This window comes from Falco biarmicus, chromosome 13, assembly GCF_023638135.1.
Source record: "Falco biarmicus isolate bFalBia1 chromosome 13, bFalBia1.pri, whole genome shotgun sequence".
Lineage (NCBI taxonomy): Eukaryota > Metazoa > Chordata > Aves > Falconiformes > Falconidae > Falco > Falco biarmicus.
In genome coordinates this window covers 27411575-27427787 of record NC_079300.1, presented here as the reverse complement: position 1 = coordinate 27427787, position 16213 = coordinate 27411575, and the positions used below count along the sequence as shown (strand labels likewise).

At 50.2% G+C, this 16213-nt stretch overlaps 2 protein-coding genes across 3 annotated transcripts in view; both read right to left on the bottom strand.

The window, feature by feature from the left end:
- Positions 1–5242, bottom strand: part of VPS8 (VPS8 subunit of CORVET complex) — an 85510-nt gene extending 80268 nt beyond the window's left edge. Inside the window, exons 1-4 of one of the 2 annotated variants that reach the window (XM_056359191.1) lie at positions 5055–5242; positions 3823–3891; positions 1874–2004; positions 117–210 (exon numbers count right to left, since the gene is read on the bottom strand). In XM_056359191.1, the coding sequence (XP_056215166.1) occupies positions 117–210; positions 1874–2004; positions 3823–3891; positions 5055–5180 (420 nt within the window). In that variant the 5' untranslated portion in view covers positions 5181–5242. The remainder of the gene's footprint in view (positions 1–116; positions 211–1873; positions 2005–3822; positions 3892–5054) is intronic. The other variant, XM_056359190.1, reaches the window with a different exon arrangement.
- An 87-nt stretch (positions 5243–5329) lies between these two features.
- Positions 5330–14277, bottom strand: NME9 (NME/NM23 family member 9). Its single transcript, XM_056359189.1, has 7 exons — positions 14162–14277; positions 10896–10953; positions 9925–10028; positions 8725–8796; positions 7716–7832; positions 6145–6220; positions 5330–5422 (listed from the first exon to the last, which is right to left on the bottom strand). The coding sequence occupies exons 1-6, from the start codon at positions 14192–14194 to the stop codon at positions 6161–6163; spliced, it is 444 nt and encodes a 147-aa protein (XP_056215164.1). The 5' UTR covers positions 14195–14277; the 3' UTR covers positions 5330–5422; positions 6145–6160.
- Positions 14278–16213: the final 1936 nt, after the last annotated feature.

The window sequence follows — 16213 nt, the reverse complement described above, 5'->3', positions numbered from 1 at the left end:
TCGTTTTATCAAGAACTAGTAGTAAGGGGAGGGAGATCACCACACACACACTCTTCCACAACAGAAGAGGTTCAAATTTTTGTTAATGGATGCAACCTGGAGAAAAAGACACTTACTGCTGCAGATACTATTTGGGCAGAAATCCCTTTCAGAAGTGAGAGCCGTATAACTGATCCATGGAGTGAGAGAGAATCTGGGAGTTTTTTCTTCCTAAGGAAATAAGAAATAAATCAAATGCGTTGGAACTGAATAAAAGCTTGGAACTTTGCCTAACCCATAGCTAAACCAGCAGGTAAAGTCTACACGCACCCATAACTCATGCAGATTCCATTCTTATTCTTGGGGCCTACGTGCACAGAATTAAACACACATGAGATTATTAGCAAAGCCTGCTATGCACTGCTGTGCCTGCATAAAATCTGTTTTTAACTCATCTCTGGGGGGGAGAAATAGTCCTTCAAACAAATTGTAAGTTTCAAGCACATATCTGCAAACCTTAGAACTTATTAATAAAGCCTGAAAGCAACACTTTTGCTCTTCAATTAATCTTCTAGTGAGTCAGGAAGTTTCAGCCTTTAAAGGTGAATATCTAAGGAAAACACTCAATCGGAAAAGGTTGATCAGCAGACTACAGACCTCTAGGAAAACTGGATGTATGCTTAAAAAATAACATTAAATTAAAATACAGCTGGATCTGATCCGAAAGGTTAAGTGTTTCTTTTCATGGGGAAAACATATTTAAAAAGTAACTAGTGCAGGGGTACAATTATTTCTAAAGAGCATGGGTATACTGTAGCACCTACAGCACAGGGAAAATCCGCACCAAAGTTGCAATTTTGTTGCCAAGCACACACCTCCGGAAAGCCAAATTTCCAACAGTAACACAACATTTGGCTCTTATCCCTCCAGAGGTGCACAAGTTAAGAAGCTCACAGGTTGGCTCAAGAAACATGTTGTTCATAGCTTATATCATGGTTAAGGACCCATAAACATGGCAACTAGCTTCACCTAAAGATGACAATAACACTGCCAGGTTTTTCTGCCCACTCTGTACCGGAAAATGTTTAAGCCACTCCAAGAAACATCAACACAAACCACCTTATTTGAAAAAAAGAAGAGACTGCGAGTCAGTACACCACCATAAATCACCACACTTAGGGAAGTGTTCCTAGCCTATGCAATTGCTCACACAACAATCACAACTTCTTATGGCACCTAAGAAAGCAATAGGAGCGGCTCAGGAAGTAGCATCAGGCCATCATTTGAGTAATTAATGAGACAAGTCAGCAGTATTATAGCTAATTATCATATTGCACACTGCTTCTAGATGTCAAGATTAGCATTCCATTTACAGGAGTAACAGCAGTTCACTTACCTTTTAAAAATAACCACCAGCTGCTTGCAGACTCTGGAATTCATCAGACAAACCTTTGAAAGGTCTTCTTTAAAGTCATCGTGGTTCAGTGTTTTAAACATGCCATTAAAATTTCTCTAAATACTCCATCTCCCATAAAACACATTTATTGCTCTAACAGGCTAGCCCTCAGTGCAAAAACAAATCCCGTCTTTGCCTGCTTGATCTTGCAGGAGTAACACTGTTCTGTCAAAAGCAGCTTCACCAGAGTCCCTGCAGCATCCCCCTGGGACTTCAGCACTATAACGGCAGGAGACAGAATCCACACGTGCAGTTAAGGGTTTCCTACCCAAGTAACAGACAAATTGCACACTCACAGCAAAGTTCGGGGAGAAGGCAGCAGGAGGTTGCCTTAGGAAGTTTCAGCTGTTCTGAGCTTTGGATTATCTGTCCTTCTACCCACTCAAAAAAGGAGATTTTTTTTTTTTTTAACCTCCCAGGATATGGGTCCTGCTGTACCTTTTCAGGTGTGTCCGGTCCCCGCTGTCAGAGCTTGCTACAGAAGATGTGTCGTAGGAGTGTGTATCCGTGTTATCAATGTTCAAGAGAAAGGGATCCTCTAAAATGAAAGACTCTTCTTCATCATCAGTCTGAAGAAAGAGAATCACCACAGCTTACTAAACATTCAAAACACAGAACACTAACAGAAACATCAGCAAAACAGCATCAATTCAGCAGAAAAATCGAGGAGAGGACAAGATAGTCCCATATGTAGAAACCAGAACTATGTATCATTCTACCAGACTGATTCTGTGGAAGAACTGGTTCCCAGAATTCACAATAATCACAGAAGTGGGCTGGAGAGAAAGTTACTCAACAAATCTTTCTTCCCCAGATATCATCTACTTCATCAAAACTTTTACAGACCTTTGACTAAGCTGTTCTCAAAAAGTCTTCAACTGCTGAGGGAAGGCCTAGGTTATCATCTACTCCAGCACTTCACCCAGTGGGGGCTAAGAGTCTGGCAATCCCTCCGGCTGTTACGAGGGTTCATTTTGCACTTCTGCTGGTCATCTCTCTCTCCAGCCACACCACACCTCCCACCCTCCCATCCCTCTCAGGCTTAGCCTAGACATTTTTTTAACTGTTTTTTTTAAATGGCCATTCTCCCTGATGTCTTCTAAATTCAGTACAGTTCATGGTATTCTCAAAGCACAGAGCCAGAGAGCAAACAATACCCCACCTAACACCAAAGGTGCAGGGAACAAAGCAGATGCTCCTCATCTGTCTTACAGCTGGCAGTCCTGTGCCCATTAAGCATCTTTTTCCAGTGCAGCTTTATACCTTTTTGGCTCTCTCAGGTTGTTCTTCCACTAAAATTCTTTTCAGAAGAGGCTCTGCCAATCATTCCCATCCCACATGTACTGAAATAAATAGCACTTTGTCTGCAGTGAACAATACTTTCTTCGTGATTACCTCTTAAGTTTGACTTGGATTCTACTCCTCTGACATGGACATGATGCAGCTCATTACAGTTTTGTTATCACCCAAATTTAGATAAGTTCCCTTTATCTTCATCATCCAAGGCATCAGCAGAAACAGGACATACCTCTGTATGCTACTCCTTCTACTATTCCTCTTGTTCCTAGACTGTATCTCTTTGGGACACCCTGTATCTTTAATACAACTTTTTAAAAGAACTGTCACCTCTCCCAGGCTCCTTTTCCCTTTAAACTGGTTTCCTAGGAAGTCCAACCACCAATTTCCTCAGCTTGCTAAATAGCTTCTTTTCTTTGAACGTATCTTTACTTGCACGCCCTTCTTTTCCTTTCCAAGAATTGGGCACTCACGTGGCTATTGTAAAAAACCATACTGAAGCGGATAGAAGCAACACAAAGTCAGCTCTCTCCTGCAAGGTACTACAGGCAACATCAGATGTTGAGACGGTTTGTTACTCCTGCCAGAGGGCTAAATACATGAAATGTACAATATAAATGCAGTTGTGAAGAACCTAGTTCTCTTCTCTTCCCACAGCTTAAGAACTACCCAGAATTCTCTGAATGTATTTTTAGGAAAAAAAAAACCAAAAAAACCCCAAAAAACAAACCAAAAACACAACCAAGAAACACAAAAAAACCAACAAAAGTTTTCTAATGACGCTGTCATTTAATAAACTGTATAGACTTCTGTCCAAATTCACAGGTAAACGTGCTTAAATTTGATGGAAACCCTTTATAATTCAGCTGTGGATATTTCGGTTGAAAAACCAGAATTCCATACTACGCACTGTACAGCAATCACTCAACTGAGCACGCACTTTGTCAGCCATCAATATCAGGGAATCATGAAATTATACAATTTTATTTCCATGAAAAACACAATATGAGAAGAGCCAAAGAAGTATGTGCTGTCTTATCTTAGCTCCTCCCTGTAAATGGAGCTGGTTGCACATGTGACGGACCACTCACCTCATTTAAGATACTCTCCAGTGTGGGAGGGGTATCAACTTGAGGAATGTCAAATTCTTTGTCATCGATCTGTACAACAGAAAGCGTAGACCGAGTTTAGGTTGCCTGCTCCACCTTCCAAACTCCTTTCTAACTAAGGAAAAAAAAAAAAGCCACTATGCACACACTCCTTCCAAAACACCTCTGCCCAGAAAGGCACCGCATATACTATGATTTCTCGATGCCTTCCCTGAAATTTGGCATTACAAGACAGAACAAGAGATATCTAGTATCAAAAATACAAAAAAGTTCTCTGACCTGTGCCCAGATCTGAAGTTTCAATTGCTGTTGAGTTGGGGTTTTTTCCTAAATATTACTACCATTACAGTGCCTTTCTAATACAGGTAGACACTAACACACAAGATATTTTTTTCCTGACTGCTTACTAACGGGAAGAAATTTAGTTTTCTTAAAGATGTTTTTATCTGAGAGCGGCATTACCGAAAATCAGGCTTTGCTGTAGCACTTGCGTCCTGCCCGCCTCCCCAAGCGCAGCGGAGCGGCCCCTCGCCCCCTCCGCGCCCATTCCCACGCCCCTAAAGCCGGCTGCCTGCGCACCTCGGCTCTGACACCGCCTCTCCCAGACGCAGGATTATTTCAGCTCCGCACTCCCCGCTCCTCCGGCACGGTGCAACAGGCACGGTGCAACCGCCCGCCACCTGCGCGGGAGCGGCTCCCGGGCGGAACTCGGCCTGCGCCAGCCCCGGGCCGCGGCGGCTGGGCGGCCCCACGGACCCTCCCTCACGGGCCCTGCCCCATGGCTACCTCAGGGGGCCCGCGGACCCTCCCTCACGGCTGCCCCAGGGGCCCGCATCTGCCCCACGGCGCTCCCAGCCCGCTGCCCGACCCTCCCTCACAGGCCCTCCCTCACGGTTGCCCCAGGCGCCCGCCTCCGCCCCACGGGCCCGCCCGCCCGGCTGACTGAGGGACCCGTGGATCCCCCCCCATGGCTGCCCGAGAGGTCCATCGACCCTCGCCTACGGACCCTCCCTCACGGCTGCCTCAGGGGGCCCGCGGACCCTCCTTCACGGGCCCTCCTGCACGGCTGCCCGAGGGGCCCGGGCCCGCCCCGCCGGCCATCAGTGCTGAGGGGAGCGCGGGGCCCGGCGCAGACACGGCGGCCCGACCGGGCCGCTGCGCCGGCGGCGGGGGAGGGAGCCGGGTCCCGGGGCCGCGCCGAGGCCCGGACGCACCAGCTCACTGCGGCAGTCCAGCTCGCGGTCGAGCTCCGCCGCGCTCAGCCGGTGCGCAGGCGGCTCCGCGCACGGCTCGGCCTCGGCTCCCGCGGGGCAGGCGCCCGGCTCCAGCGCCGCCTCCATGGCCGGGACCGCAGCGGGCCGGGACCGCCGGGACTCGAACCCGCGTCCGGGGCCGCCCCCACCCCGCGCAGGCGCAGCGCGGCGCGCCCCCGCCCCCGAGCCGCCTTAAAGGGGCCGCGACCTCCGGGAGCGACGGAGGGAGGTGGTGCTGCTGCTGCACGAATCCTTTTATTGGGAAATCCCGCGTCCGTTCCATGACGACAGCTGGAAAACCAGGCCCCGGCCCGACGGAGCGTTAGCCTCTGAGGGAAGGAACAGGGAAAACGTTAGGAACAGGTAAGGCAAGGAGAGGCAGAGCTGAGCACGCGCCGCACCGCACCCGTCCGCAGCCGCCGTGCCCCAGCTAAAGCCTGGGGGTTTGCTACCACCCCCGGCAGCCTGGGGCCCGGGATTCGGTATTCCCAGCGCCAGTCTGCAGCTGCGGCCCTGCGAAGCCAGAACAAAGCAACCCTGTAGGTCAGGAATCGGGTGAGAGACAAAAGTCTTAGGGAATATGTAGCTGATTTTCAACAAGGCAAGACCAGGTGTAACAAGATTTGGTGCCCGAGCATTTGCGTTTTCTTTTTAAAACAACCTGGAAGAGCTGAGCAGCATGTGCAGCTAGTTCTGTATTTTGGGCATTTGAGACAGAAGAAAACCACGCAGGATTTGCAAAAGCCCTCACCAAGCCGGGAGGCAAGGGGAGGGGGGCAGTACCAACAAACGCAGAATAAAACACATGTTGGAAGGATAAATGCTTGTGGTTCAGCAATGTCAGGCACCCAAACTACCCTGGACTCTCATTTGTGCCTACATACAGTGTTCCGAGGTGACACTAGCCCGTGTGCTGATCCACCCGGGGCTGGGGGAAGAGCCCACCTTGTGCCCAGCGTGCCTGAGGCACAGCAGCAGCTGGAGCGTTGCATAGGGTTCCAGCTTCAGCAAAGGTGGGGACTAAGGGCACGGAGCGACCCCGCAGCCTTACCTGGTTGGCCCTCCTGTCATTCTTCCTGAAAAGCAGCCGCATTTCCCTCCTCTTGGGAGAAGGCTCTGTCTTGTACCTGACAGCAAGAGCATGTGGATGAGCGAGGAACATCCCAAGTGTCCTCTCACCCTCGAGGTGAGCATCTGCCAGGCAGGTCCTCACATCCCACCTCCAGCTGAGCAGGAACCAGTCCTCCGGCTGTCCTCAGGGCCAGGCTCAGCTCAGCAGTGAGAGGAGAGGACCTACCTGTCCACGGTCACCTCCTGAGCTCTGAATCAGTTGACTAGCAAAAGCTGGGGGGAAAGCATTCACAGAAACTGGCCAGCCAGCACCACCAGAGCAAGCTGCCCAGTGGAGGCAGCTTGCAGTTCCAACACACCATCATCTGTGCATTAAGATTAGCAGGTTACAGACAGGAAGGTAATTTTTGTTCCTCAGAAACACTGTTAGTTCAGGTGTCCAGTTCAGGAGACCACCCACAAAGAGACGGTCCCTGTGGCCGTGGCTGCGCAGGCTGGCTGGGCTGGGAGCGGTGGGCCTGGGGCTCTCTCTGGTTTCAGCTCCAAGGACCACTCAGCTGCTCTAAGGATACTGCCTGCACCAGCACTGCCTGGGCAAGGAATGTGGAACCAAACCGGGGTGGTGACACCCAAGATGTCTGACAGCAGATTTAATAACAGTCTAAATAAGTCATCAGTGACATAGAGGAGGTGACTAGGGGACAATAGGCGCTCAGGTATCTGAGAACTAGGGAGGAATTAATTGATACTGCCCCATGGCGAGTTCAGAACAAAGGGTGGGCAGCGCTTCTTCAGTAACACCGCTCCCAACAACCCCCGGCCGGCAGCAGGCTGCTGGAGCTTGCTGGTCTGGCTCTAGGCACTGACACGGAGCTCAGTGCTGGAGGGAGGAGAACATTTGCCATGCAGTAGCCCAGGGCTTTCCAGCAGGCACTAGAGACTGCGCTACAGAGCTGCTGAGAGGCAGATTGATAGATCACGCAGCAATATCCAGAGTACAGGCAGCAGGTCCCTGCAGCCGCAGATTAGTGAGAGAGATCGGCCGAGCTCCAAAAGAGGCTCCAGGCAGAAATCCACGGTATCAGTCAACACCAGGAAACAAAAATGACTAAGACAGCAATGAACTGTCTGCCACCACAGCCTGAGAAATGCCAACACAGAGACCTGCCAGAGATCCTGGAATTAGAAGCCAGCTAGGAAAGGTAGCTTTAAGGAATAAAAGACATGCTTAGGGTAGGTAAACAGGTTGAGAGAAGTCACAGTAGAGTTTCTCTGTCATCCTGCAGAGCTAGATGATAGGTACTACTTTTCCTCTTGGCAAGAGGACAGAGGTTTTGAAAACCACAGGCAACTACCCCTTTCAGCTTCCTCCATCCAGGTAGGCTCCACCGGCTTGCGGACACCCAAGCAGCGTGCTAACCAGATTTCAGAGTCAGTCCAGACAAAAAGACAGGATTTTTGCAAGGAAGTAACTGTTTTAGAGCTGAGGGCGCTGAACCTCTCCTCTGGCATGCACATCCGCAGGTATTTAAGGATTTAGTAACTGATTACCACCACACGCTCTCCTCCGTGTTCCAAAACCTTCCTTTCTGCTGCCAGCTGTTCCAGGATGGTCTTCCGCAGCAATGGTGCATTCAATCCTCTCACAACAGCTACTAATTCTCCTCCCTGAAAGGTGTGAAAAGCAAATCAGTGGGTGCTCAAGTGGTGCCCTCCCGGCTCTGGAAATCACTGCAGCACATCATGTCTGATACTATGTACCAGGCCCTCCGGGACAGAGCTGCTTTGCTACAGAACAAGAGGGAAACTGTGGAACAACTCTCTTTGTCATTCCTGATTGCTCTTAGCAAGAACCAAAGCAGCTTGTGAGAGGAGTGAGGTCCGGCAGTAGCAGGAGGCTGAACCTGAGGACCCCGCAGGGCAACACACATGTCCACACGCTAACGTGGCGTGAACGCTGCTCACGTGGAGTCAGCCAGCCACAAGACCCTGCGGACACATACACGTTTCAGCAAGTCACAGGGACCCCCGAACCCCCGAGCAGGAATCATAGGGATTTTCATGACTAAGACAGGAGAAAGGGCCACGAAACACAGCCATCCATCACAGGCTACATGGGCCTCCCCGCAGGGTAAAAAAAAAAAAAAAAAAAAAAGCTCAACAATCTCTAGCTGAAGAGCTCCTGTAACTTTGTGCAAGGTCTGCCTCTCACCCACCTGCACAATATAAACTGTTCTACTTCATTCATACTTTAACCTCTTCTTTTGTTGTTTATGGTTTTGGTGGTTTTGTTGTTGGTTGGGTTTTTTTTTTTTAATAAAACAAAATTGCTTTATTCTGTTTCTTGGTGGCAAAGCAGCAAGGATTTAAATGTAAACTCTGGGTGTATGTTCTTATCCATGCAGCACTTTATCACCAGTAGATACCAGCAGATAAAGAACAAATAAAATTGTCCTGTCACACAAGAAAGAAAAAGAGTATCCCTCAAAAAGTACAGTTGTTCCCACCAGCAAGTCATGTTTATTGCTACGCAACTACTGTAAAAATGTTTTTCACTCACTGAATAAAACAGAAAGGCAGGCTTGCATTTTCCTCTGTATTTTTCCAGAGCATCGATGGAATCAACTTCAGCCTAAAAGGAACGTAAAATAAGTCCGGTATTTCTAGAAAAGCATTTCTCCTTCAGAGGAATACACACGCAGTTGCCTGGACTCAGACGAAGCCACCCTCAGCTGGCTGGCACGCGCCCCCAGGTACAGCAGAACACCTCCGGGCCACTGATGGGACAAAACGACACTGGTCAGAGCCAGGGCCACGGCCACCTCCAGCTGGGTGCCAGCGACCTGGGAAGCAGGCAGATCCCTCCCGCAGGAGCTGGAACAGCAGCCTTAGTGGGGCAGGGATACCCGTCTCACAGCAGCTCGCCTGAGTGCATCCCAGAGAAAAAGCCTGAAAAAATGAAGCCAGGACCTCTTGTCTACAAGGGGTGAGAGAAGTGACAGGAGGGGCTATGGTGGCCAGGGGCAGCAGCAGGGTGCAAGGAGGGCTGAGCAGGGGCCTCCACCAGAAACCTCACTGCCCTCGGCTCTGCCAGCAGCTGAGCTGGCCTTCGGCCAGGAGAGGCATTTAAACACAGAGTCACCCAGCCAGCGAGGGAGGGAGGGACAGCTGAGGGGCTCCAGTCCAAGACCCTGCCCAAAGCAGGGCCAGGCGCAGTGTTACAGGAGCTCTCAAGGCTGCCGTAGTTCTGGGCACCTCCAAGAATCAGTGCTCCACAGCCTCCCTGGGAACCCGGCCCAGTGTTCAACCACTCCTACACTGATTACTTTTTCCTTCTATCTGCTTGGGTTTCCCCTGGTGTAACTTGATCGCATTGCTGTTGTTCTTTTGCTCTGTACCTCGGAGAAAAGTCTGCCTTCTCTGTTAACCCCCTACTAGACACCGGTCCCGTAGTCTCCTCGGGGTGAGACTCTCCCTGTACATCAGAGGGACACGTATGTTAACGATTCTGCCTAGTGTTACTTGTTTACGCAGAAATCTGAAAAGTACAGAATAGCTGAAGCCTGAAAATTCTTGGTGAGTCCTTACCGATGTAACCAAGTGTCTGAGGTGGCGGGCTCCCTCACACAAGCTGAAAACTCCTGAAAAAAGCACTTTTTTCTTTTGGGCTGAATACCGGAAAGATAAATGACTTCAGCCTTTAGTTACCTGCTAATTTCAGGGAACTGAGTATTTTAAGCAGTGCCAAATTAGATCTTACCACAGCAAAACACAGGAGATCACTGCCAACTTCATTCCTTATTTTTCGGAAAAGATCCACTGCTGTTTTGCATGGACCACACCAGGTCTGAAATGCATCAACAACTGCAAGCAGGACAACGGGTACAAACGAAGTCAAAACGGGTCAGACGTAGACCAACAGGCTGGTTTGTGCACTTCTCCACTTTGCAGCATAATCATTTGGAAGGTTGCTAGTGTAGTAAGAAGAATCATGAAAACCTCTGAAGATTGAGTTCCCTAGGATGGTGCTGCAGAGGTCACCAGAGAAGATTTGCCTCATGTCCAGCCAAAACAACCCAAAACATCCCCCCCCCCCCAAAAAAACCCATCCCAACAAACAAACAAACAAACAAAAAAAACCAGCTTGTGGCTGTTGCTCCCGTAGATCTGTCTGGAGTGTGGCAGGGCTCCTGTTGAGCCCTGGAGGGGCTATGGATTCAATTCTGGAGTAGAAACTGTTACACACTTTCAAGGTTTCAAATGCTAGATCAGAGGATGAAACCACATTATAAAATAACAAGCTAGTAACAAGGATATGGAGATGTCTTTAGAAGAAACACTGACATGGCTGTGACCTTGGAGGCACCAGATTTTCTAGGGAAAACTGCTGCACAGAGCACAAGGCTTACCTGGCAGCCCCCTAACCCCCACCCTTGGTACCAGAGCTGTTCCTTGCACTGGGGACAGCTGTTCCAAGCGGCTGGCTGGACTGGAGCCTCCAGAAGCTTCTGCACCAGCACTGCTTTGATTGCATGATATGTGGGACAGTACGTAATGACGACTACAGCCTCCAGATGGTCTCACCTGTCAGTGTGTTGCTTTCTTCCATCCAGGGCAGGAGGAATGGAGGGACTGACTGAACATCCCTATCAGTTGTAACTGATTCCTAACAGTACTGGTGTCCTTTTAACACAGAACAAAAGCAACCTAGTATGTTGACCAAACACTTACCAATGAGTCCTTTGAGACACAGCATTTCTTCCCAAAGCTCCTGGCTATTGATGTTAATCTGTGTGCGAAAATTTTACAAACACAGTAAACGCGTCAGGAAGCCAGCAGGTACTACCTGCCTGCTGCAGCATGTGGACAAGTCCCTTCGTGCTTGCACTGAAGACAGCCCTGCCTGCCTGAGGCCGTATCACCCGAGGTATTGCTCAGGGAACCCTTTTGACCGCAATCCTCTCACCAGCTGGGCAGGGCAAAGCTGGGCTGGAACATGGGTGGAAGACCCGCGAGACAGACAGCTAAAGTCAGATACCCTCACTCCCAAACGCTCCTTCCTTCCTCACCTCCCACGTGCTCTCGCTGTTACCTGCGCCAGCTCTGACAGACCCAGCAGCGAGCTCCGCAGAAAATCTTACTGGGTTAGAGCCTCCTGTCTCACAAGAACCGCAGAATGGCAGATGGAAGGGCAGCAGCACCCAGGCAAGAGCAAGCCCTCCCGTTTGGTGGCAGCAACTACTTGAACAGTCTGGCTGCTTGGGAACCCCAGACTTGGATCGTAGAGAGACTAAGAGTTGTTCTGGGGGTGACTGGGGACAAGCCCCCGTGCCCTACCAGGGCCTCCAGCTGACTGACCAGGGCCGCAGCTGCGCAGAGTATGGCACAAGAGGGAAGGTCTGTGAGATACCCACACAACCTCAGGGGGGTTTTTTGGCACTCTCCTGCTTTTACGGCAGCACAACTCTTTGCGGGGCCACGCAGCAAGATCCAGGAGCAGGGAAGGGCTCCAGCTGCTCCCCCTGTGCCTTGCCTCACCGTGCCGCTCTGCAGGTGCACGGGCACCGGGAAAAGCAGCAGGCAGCGGGGATGCGGGACCCTGAGCTCCCCACCCCAGCACTCCTGCTGTAAAAAAACACAAACAGCTACCGTGCATTTGCTTAAATGGAAGTCTGATACATAATGATGTTTTAACACAGGCTAGCAGCTAAAACAATTAAGCGCCACAGGCAGATGACCGCCTGCACTGGTTCCCTGCAAGGCTGCCTGGATCACGGCACAAGCAGCATGGGCTCGGACAGCCACACACGCACTGACACCTGGTAGGTCCCAGCTCAGTGGGGGCCTCCCAGCAGAGCCAGCATGGAGCTCAGCAGCAGCAGCGAGGTGCTGGGCTGGGCTGGGCTGCAGCATTGAGTGCTGCTTCAACACACTTGTCTCCAGCACACGTCCTCCTTTCCTCGCACCTATTTCAGACCCAGCCCTCATCGCATTTTGTAAGCCAGGTGGTTCCCCACCAGCAGTTTCTCACCCTGCCCGCACACAAGCCATACTACTTCGTTAAGATGTTTCAGCCTTTTGATAAAACAAACCAGCAAATACCCGGCTTTCATGGTGTCTGGGCACTAGAGGGTGGTCTGAGCCCAGCATGTCCTTACCTGAATTACCAGCTCCTGTCTAAAGACTTCCAAAAGGTAGTGAAGAAGAAAGCACAGAAAGATCTAGGCTGGAAGGGATCTGTGGAGTCCTTAGCGTAACCTCTGCTCAGGGGGCAGCATTAGGAGAGGTTGCTCAAGGACTTACCCGGTCAAAGATGCCCTAGACAGCTCCATACATTGTGCCGTGTACCGTATTATCCCACACTTCAATACTGTTACTAGAAAGATAAAGATCTTTAGCATCTTCCTCATCTTACAGGACTTGCCCCTCAGTATGTACTTAGAAAATTACAGTAAGTTTAAGGGGGAAAAAAAAAAAGGCTTATTGAGAAATGTAAGATCTGATTTTGTTCATCCTGAAAACGAAGATTCCTAATAACTTTCTCAGTTGGCATCATTAATCCTAACTACGTTTAGTCTGCACTGGAAGACAATAAGTTGCAATAAGGCCAACTGTTTTACAATAATTAACACCAACGTGCATTAAAGGACTGCTAAAATTGCAAAGTCAAGAATTCCAAGAGTGGAAAGTCCAGCACAAATTAAATGGGCTCTTACACATTTTCAGGTGTCACTGGAGATCAGGGCAAGGTTTCCCCAGGAGCCCACCACACTCACACAACGGGGAGTTGTTCAAACCCCTCCCCCTCTTCTCCCATCTAGTACATGGCCCCAAGCTTAATTTTTTCAGAGAACATTTGCAGAATTAAGAAATTTAATTATTCCAGATATCAGTGGTTATAGGACCATCCTCAGAGAGTTTCACAGAATGTTAATGAGTTCAAATGATTTATGATATAATTTGTGATAATGACTTCAGCCATGAGTTCAGCTGATGGACGCAAAGTAATGCCAGCATCCTTCAAAGTGCTTTGCTAATTCGGATGCCCTGTGGCTTTTCTCTAATATGACCAGAACTTTTCTAGGACGTCACATCACATCACATCCTACATGAGGTTCAGCTTTCATCTGCAGATGTGAATAATCACATTTTTGCAGAGCTAGACCCAGCTTTCCCTTAGCTGCCAAAGGTGCAAAGTCTGGTTGATGCAATTTTCCCCATTGCACAGGAGCACAGTTGGACCAGCAGCAGCGGAAACCATTTTTACACCTTCATAAAGTGAACCTCTTTCTCCTACACGAACGTTCACATTTTCACTCCATGCTTTCCCATTTTAACAGTAAACAAACAGGGATAGGGAATCCATAACCTCCTTCAGTATTTCTCTCTTGTGAGGACTAAACTTGTTTCAAAATTTGAAGGAGACCTTCATCACCTCCTTTGGTTTCTGCATACTAAACTGCCCTCAGCAACCCCCTCCCCTAGGCGGGTGGTTATAAAGGATCATTCGGTCACCTGCACAGTGAAAAATTCCTCCGCGCATCATTGTGAGATAGGTTTTTCAGCCTTTAAATTTTTCATGTACCTCCTAATTTTCCACCTTTACAGCGATCTTTTTAAGCAGGTGGCCTGCTCAGCTCGGTGACACTTGCCATTCACACCCCCTTGCTTTTCCCAGTTCCCTACTTCCAAATGTCCTCTGAACAAGCGTCCCATGAAACACAGATACATTTTGATCTACGAAAGCAGCCAAGCCCGTGCCAGCTCTGCAAGGCGTCCTGCAGCCCGTAGCAACCTCCTGCTGCACCACACAGCAGGACTTTGGGGAGCCGATCTGACCTCCCAGGCGCTCCCGTACCCCCCACCCGCCTCTTCCACCACAAGGACCTCACAGCAGGGCTCTGCCAGAAGAATCAAGAGATACCTCAAGGCTGAACTTCGTCCTTTGTACTTACTATGAGTTTACAAGGTATTTTAAAACCCTCGTTCCTACTAACCTGCGATACTAGCTCCTTTTTCTTTGCGGCCATCCTTCAGCAGGAACAAAGGTCCTTGGAGCAGCAGCCCCAAGCACAAAGCGCCGCAGACAGTCTCTATGTGAATCCAACTGCTGGCCAACCTGCACCACCGAGAAAGCTTTTTACCTGTCCTTGCTCCTCCACCCAGGATGCAGCACCTACGGGGCGGGAGCAGGGCTGGCTCAGCGGTGCCCACGGCCTGGACGCAGCTGTTACTCGCTTCCAGAGACCCCGCAGCTGCCCCCTCCTCACCCCGGGCGGGTGGCAGCGGCGAGCGGCCCAGCCCGGGCCTGGCAGCACCCGCAGAGCAGCTGGCAGCCCCCCAGCGCTGCTATGGCAGCCCCCCCCCGCACAGCCCAGCCCAGCCCAGCCCCTCCAGTGCAGCCGGGAGGTTCGGCTCTGTCCCCTCTCCAACCCCCCTTCCAGCAGCAGCTGCGGTGGGAGCCCCCCGCCTGCTCTGTGCCTGCCAAACCTGCCCGGCTCCCCCCAGCACGCTCCCCCCCGCCCCGGTTTTTCCCCTGCCCCTACTAAACTGGAGGCTCCGAACAAGCTGTGGGACGCAGACACGACCACCCCAGCACGGAGCGGAGGGGACAAGCTGCTGGCCCCACTCCGAACAGCCGAGTTTTTGAAGGCTGGTGGGGGGGTTTATTTGCAGTGAGAGCGCGGTGCCGGCGCAGCCCCCAGGGCGATGCTGGGCTGCAGCTCCCCCCGTCCATTGCCGTGCCCGGGCACGCTGGGCTCCAGCCGCAGGCCTTGCCGGGGCTGCTTGGTGGCACGCAGCACGTGACGGCGGGTATCCTGCTCCTCCGGCTGGCCAAGGGTGCTCCTGGTTGGGAACTCTTAAATCTCCTCGCCCCCCCTGGCGAGCCGAGGGGTCCTGGCTCAGCGCCTCCCGGGGATGCGCAGGGGCTGCCCTGCCTGCAGCACCAGCTCAGCAGGGCAAACTGCACCCCTGGGTGCCCCCAGCATATGTAGAAACAAGCCTCCAGTGAAATCCTGGTGATCTTAAGCACCACAAAATCTCTGCATGTTTACACCTATCATGCGCTTACATTTTAGGATTATCAATGACAGTCCCTGTTAAACCCATCTTCTAGTCCACAAGAATCTAACCTTACGTATTCAATTATTCCTCTGCCTGTTGTGTCACTGCTTCCCAGCACTTTCACAGAGGCACAGCAGCTATTGCAACGGTTAACATCTGTAAAAATAAATTTTAAAATAATATGAGATGTTTGCCTGAAGAGTACACTGGCAGAAGACACTTTTAAACAGGTCACTGGGCTTCTCTCACTATTACAACACACATCTGAGACTGGAACAACCGCCAAGTTGTAAGTCTCCTTTGACTTTCTGTGTGGGAGAGACTACTCTCAGTGTGGGCTGGAGGCGGTGGGGAGCAACCAAGCGTACCACCTGTCTGCCAACTCGCATGCCAAACTCCATGCAGAGGTATTTACTTCTTTGCCGTAACCTCTGAGAGAAGGACCCAGATATAAAGAGTGGACATACCAATCAAAATTGATCAGGACCGGTTTTCAAAGAGAAATGGCACAGGAACAGCCAAAATCCTAGTGATTTGTATTCTGTCCACACAAACTTTGCCTTGGTTCTGCAAGCAAACCTGTAATTCACAAGACACTGCTACCTAAAGTGGGCAAAGATTTGCCCCAAATGGCAAATGAGTTTGCTCCCTCTGTGAATCTCAGGCTATCAACTGTCAGTCTGGAGAGAAGCTGGCACAGAAAACTGAGATTTCTCCATGAAGCTGAGAAAAATCTAGATGTTCTGGTAAAGTTCTCTTTATTTACAGTATTCTTCTTTTTGTACATACCTATAGCAACATCAAAAATTATTCACAAAGCTTAACTGAATGTAAAAATGTTCTCATCCAACTGTATGTCCTATCGGTATCTGTGGAAAACGCCAATTGTTCTCATGCAGCAACGAGATTGTCTGAGCATTGTTTTTTAGTTTTACTGGTAGAATTTTAGGAAACCACCTCAAAACATGTAACAGATACTTACC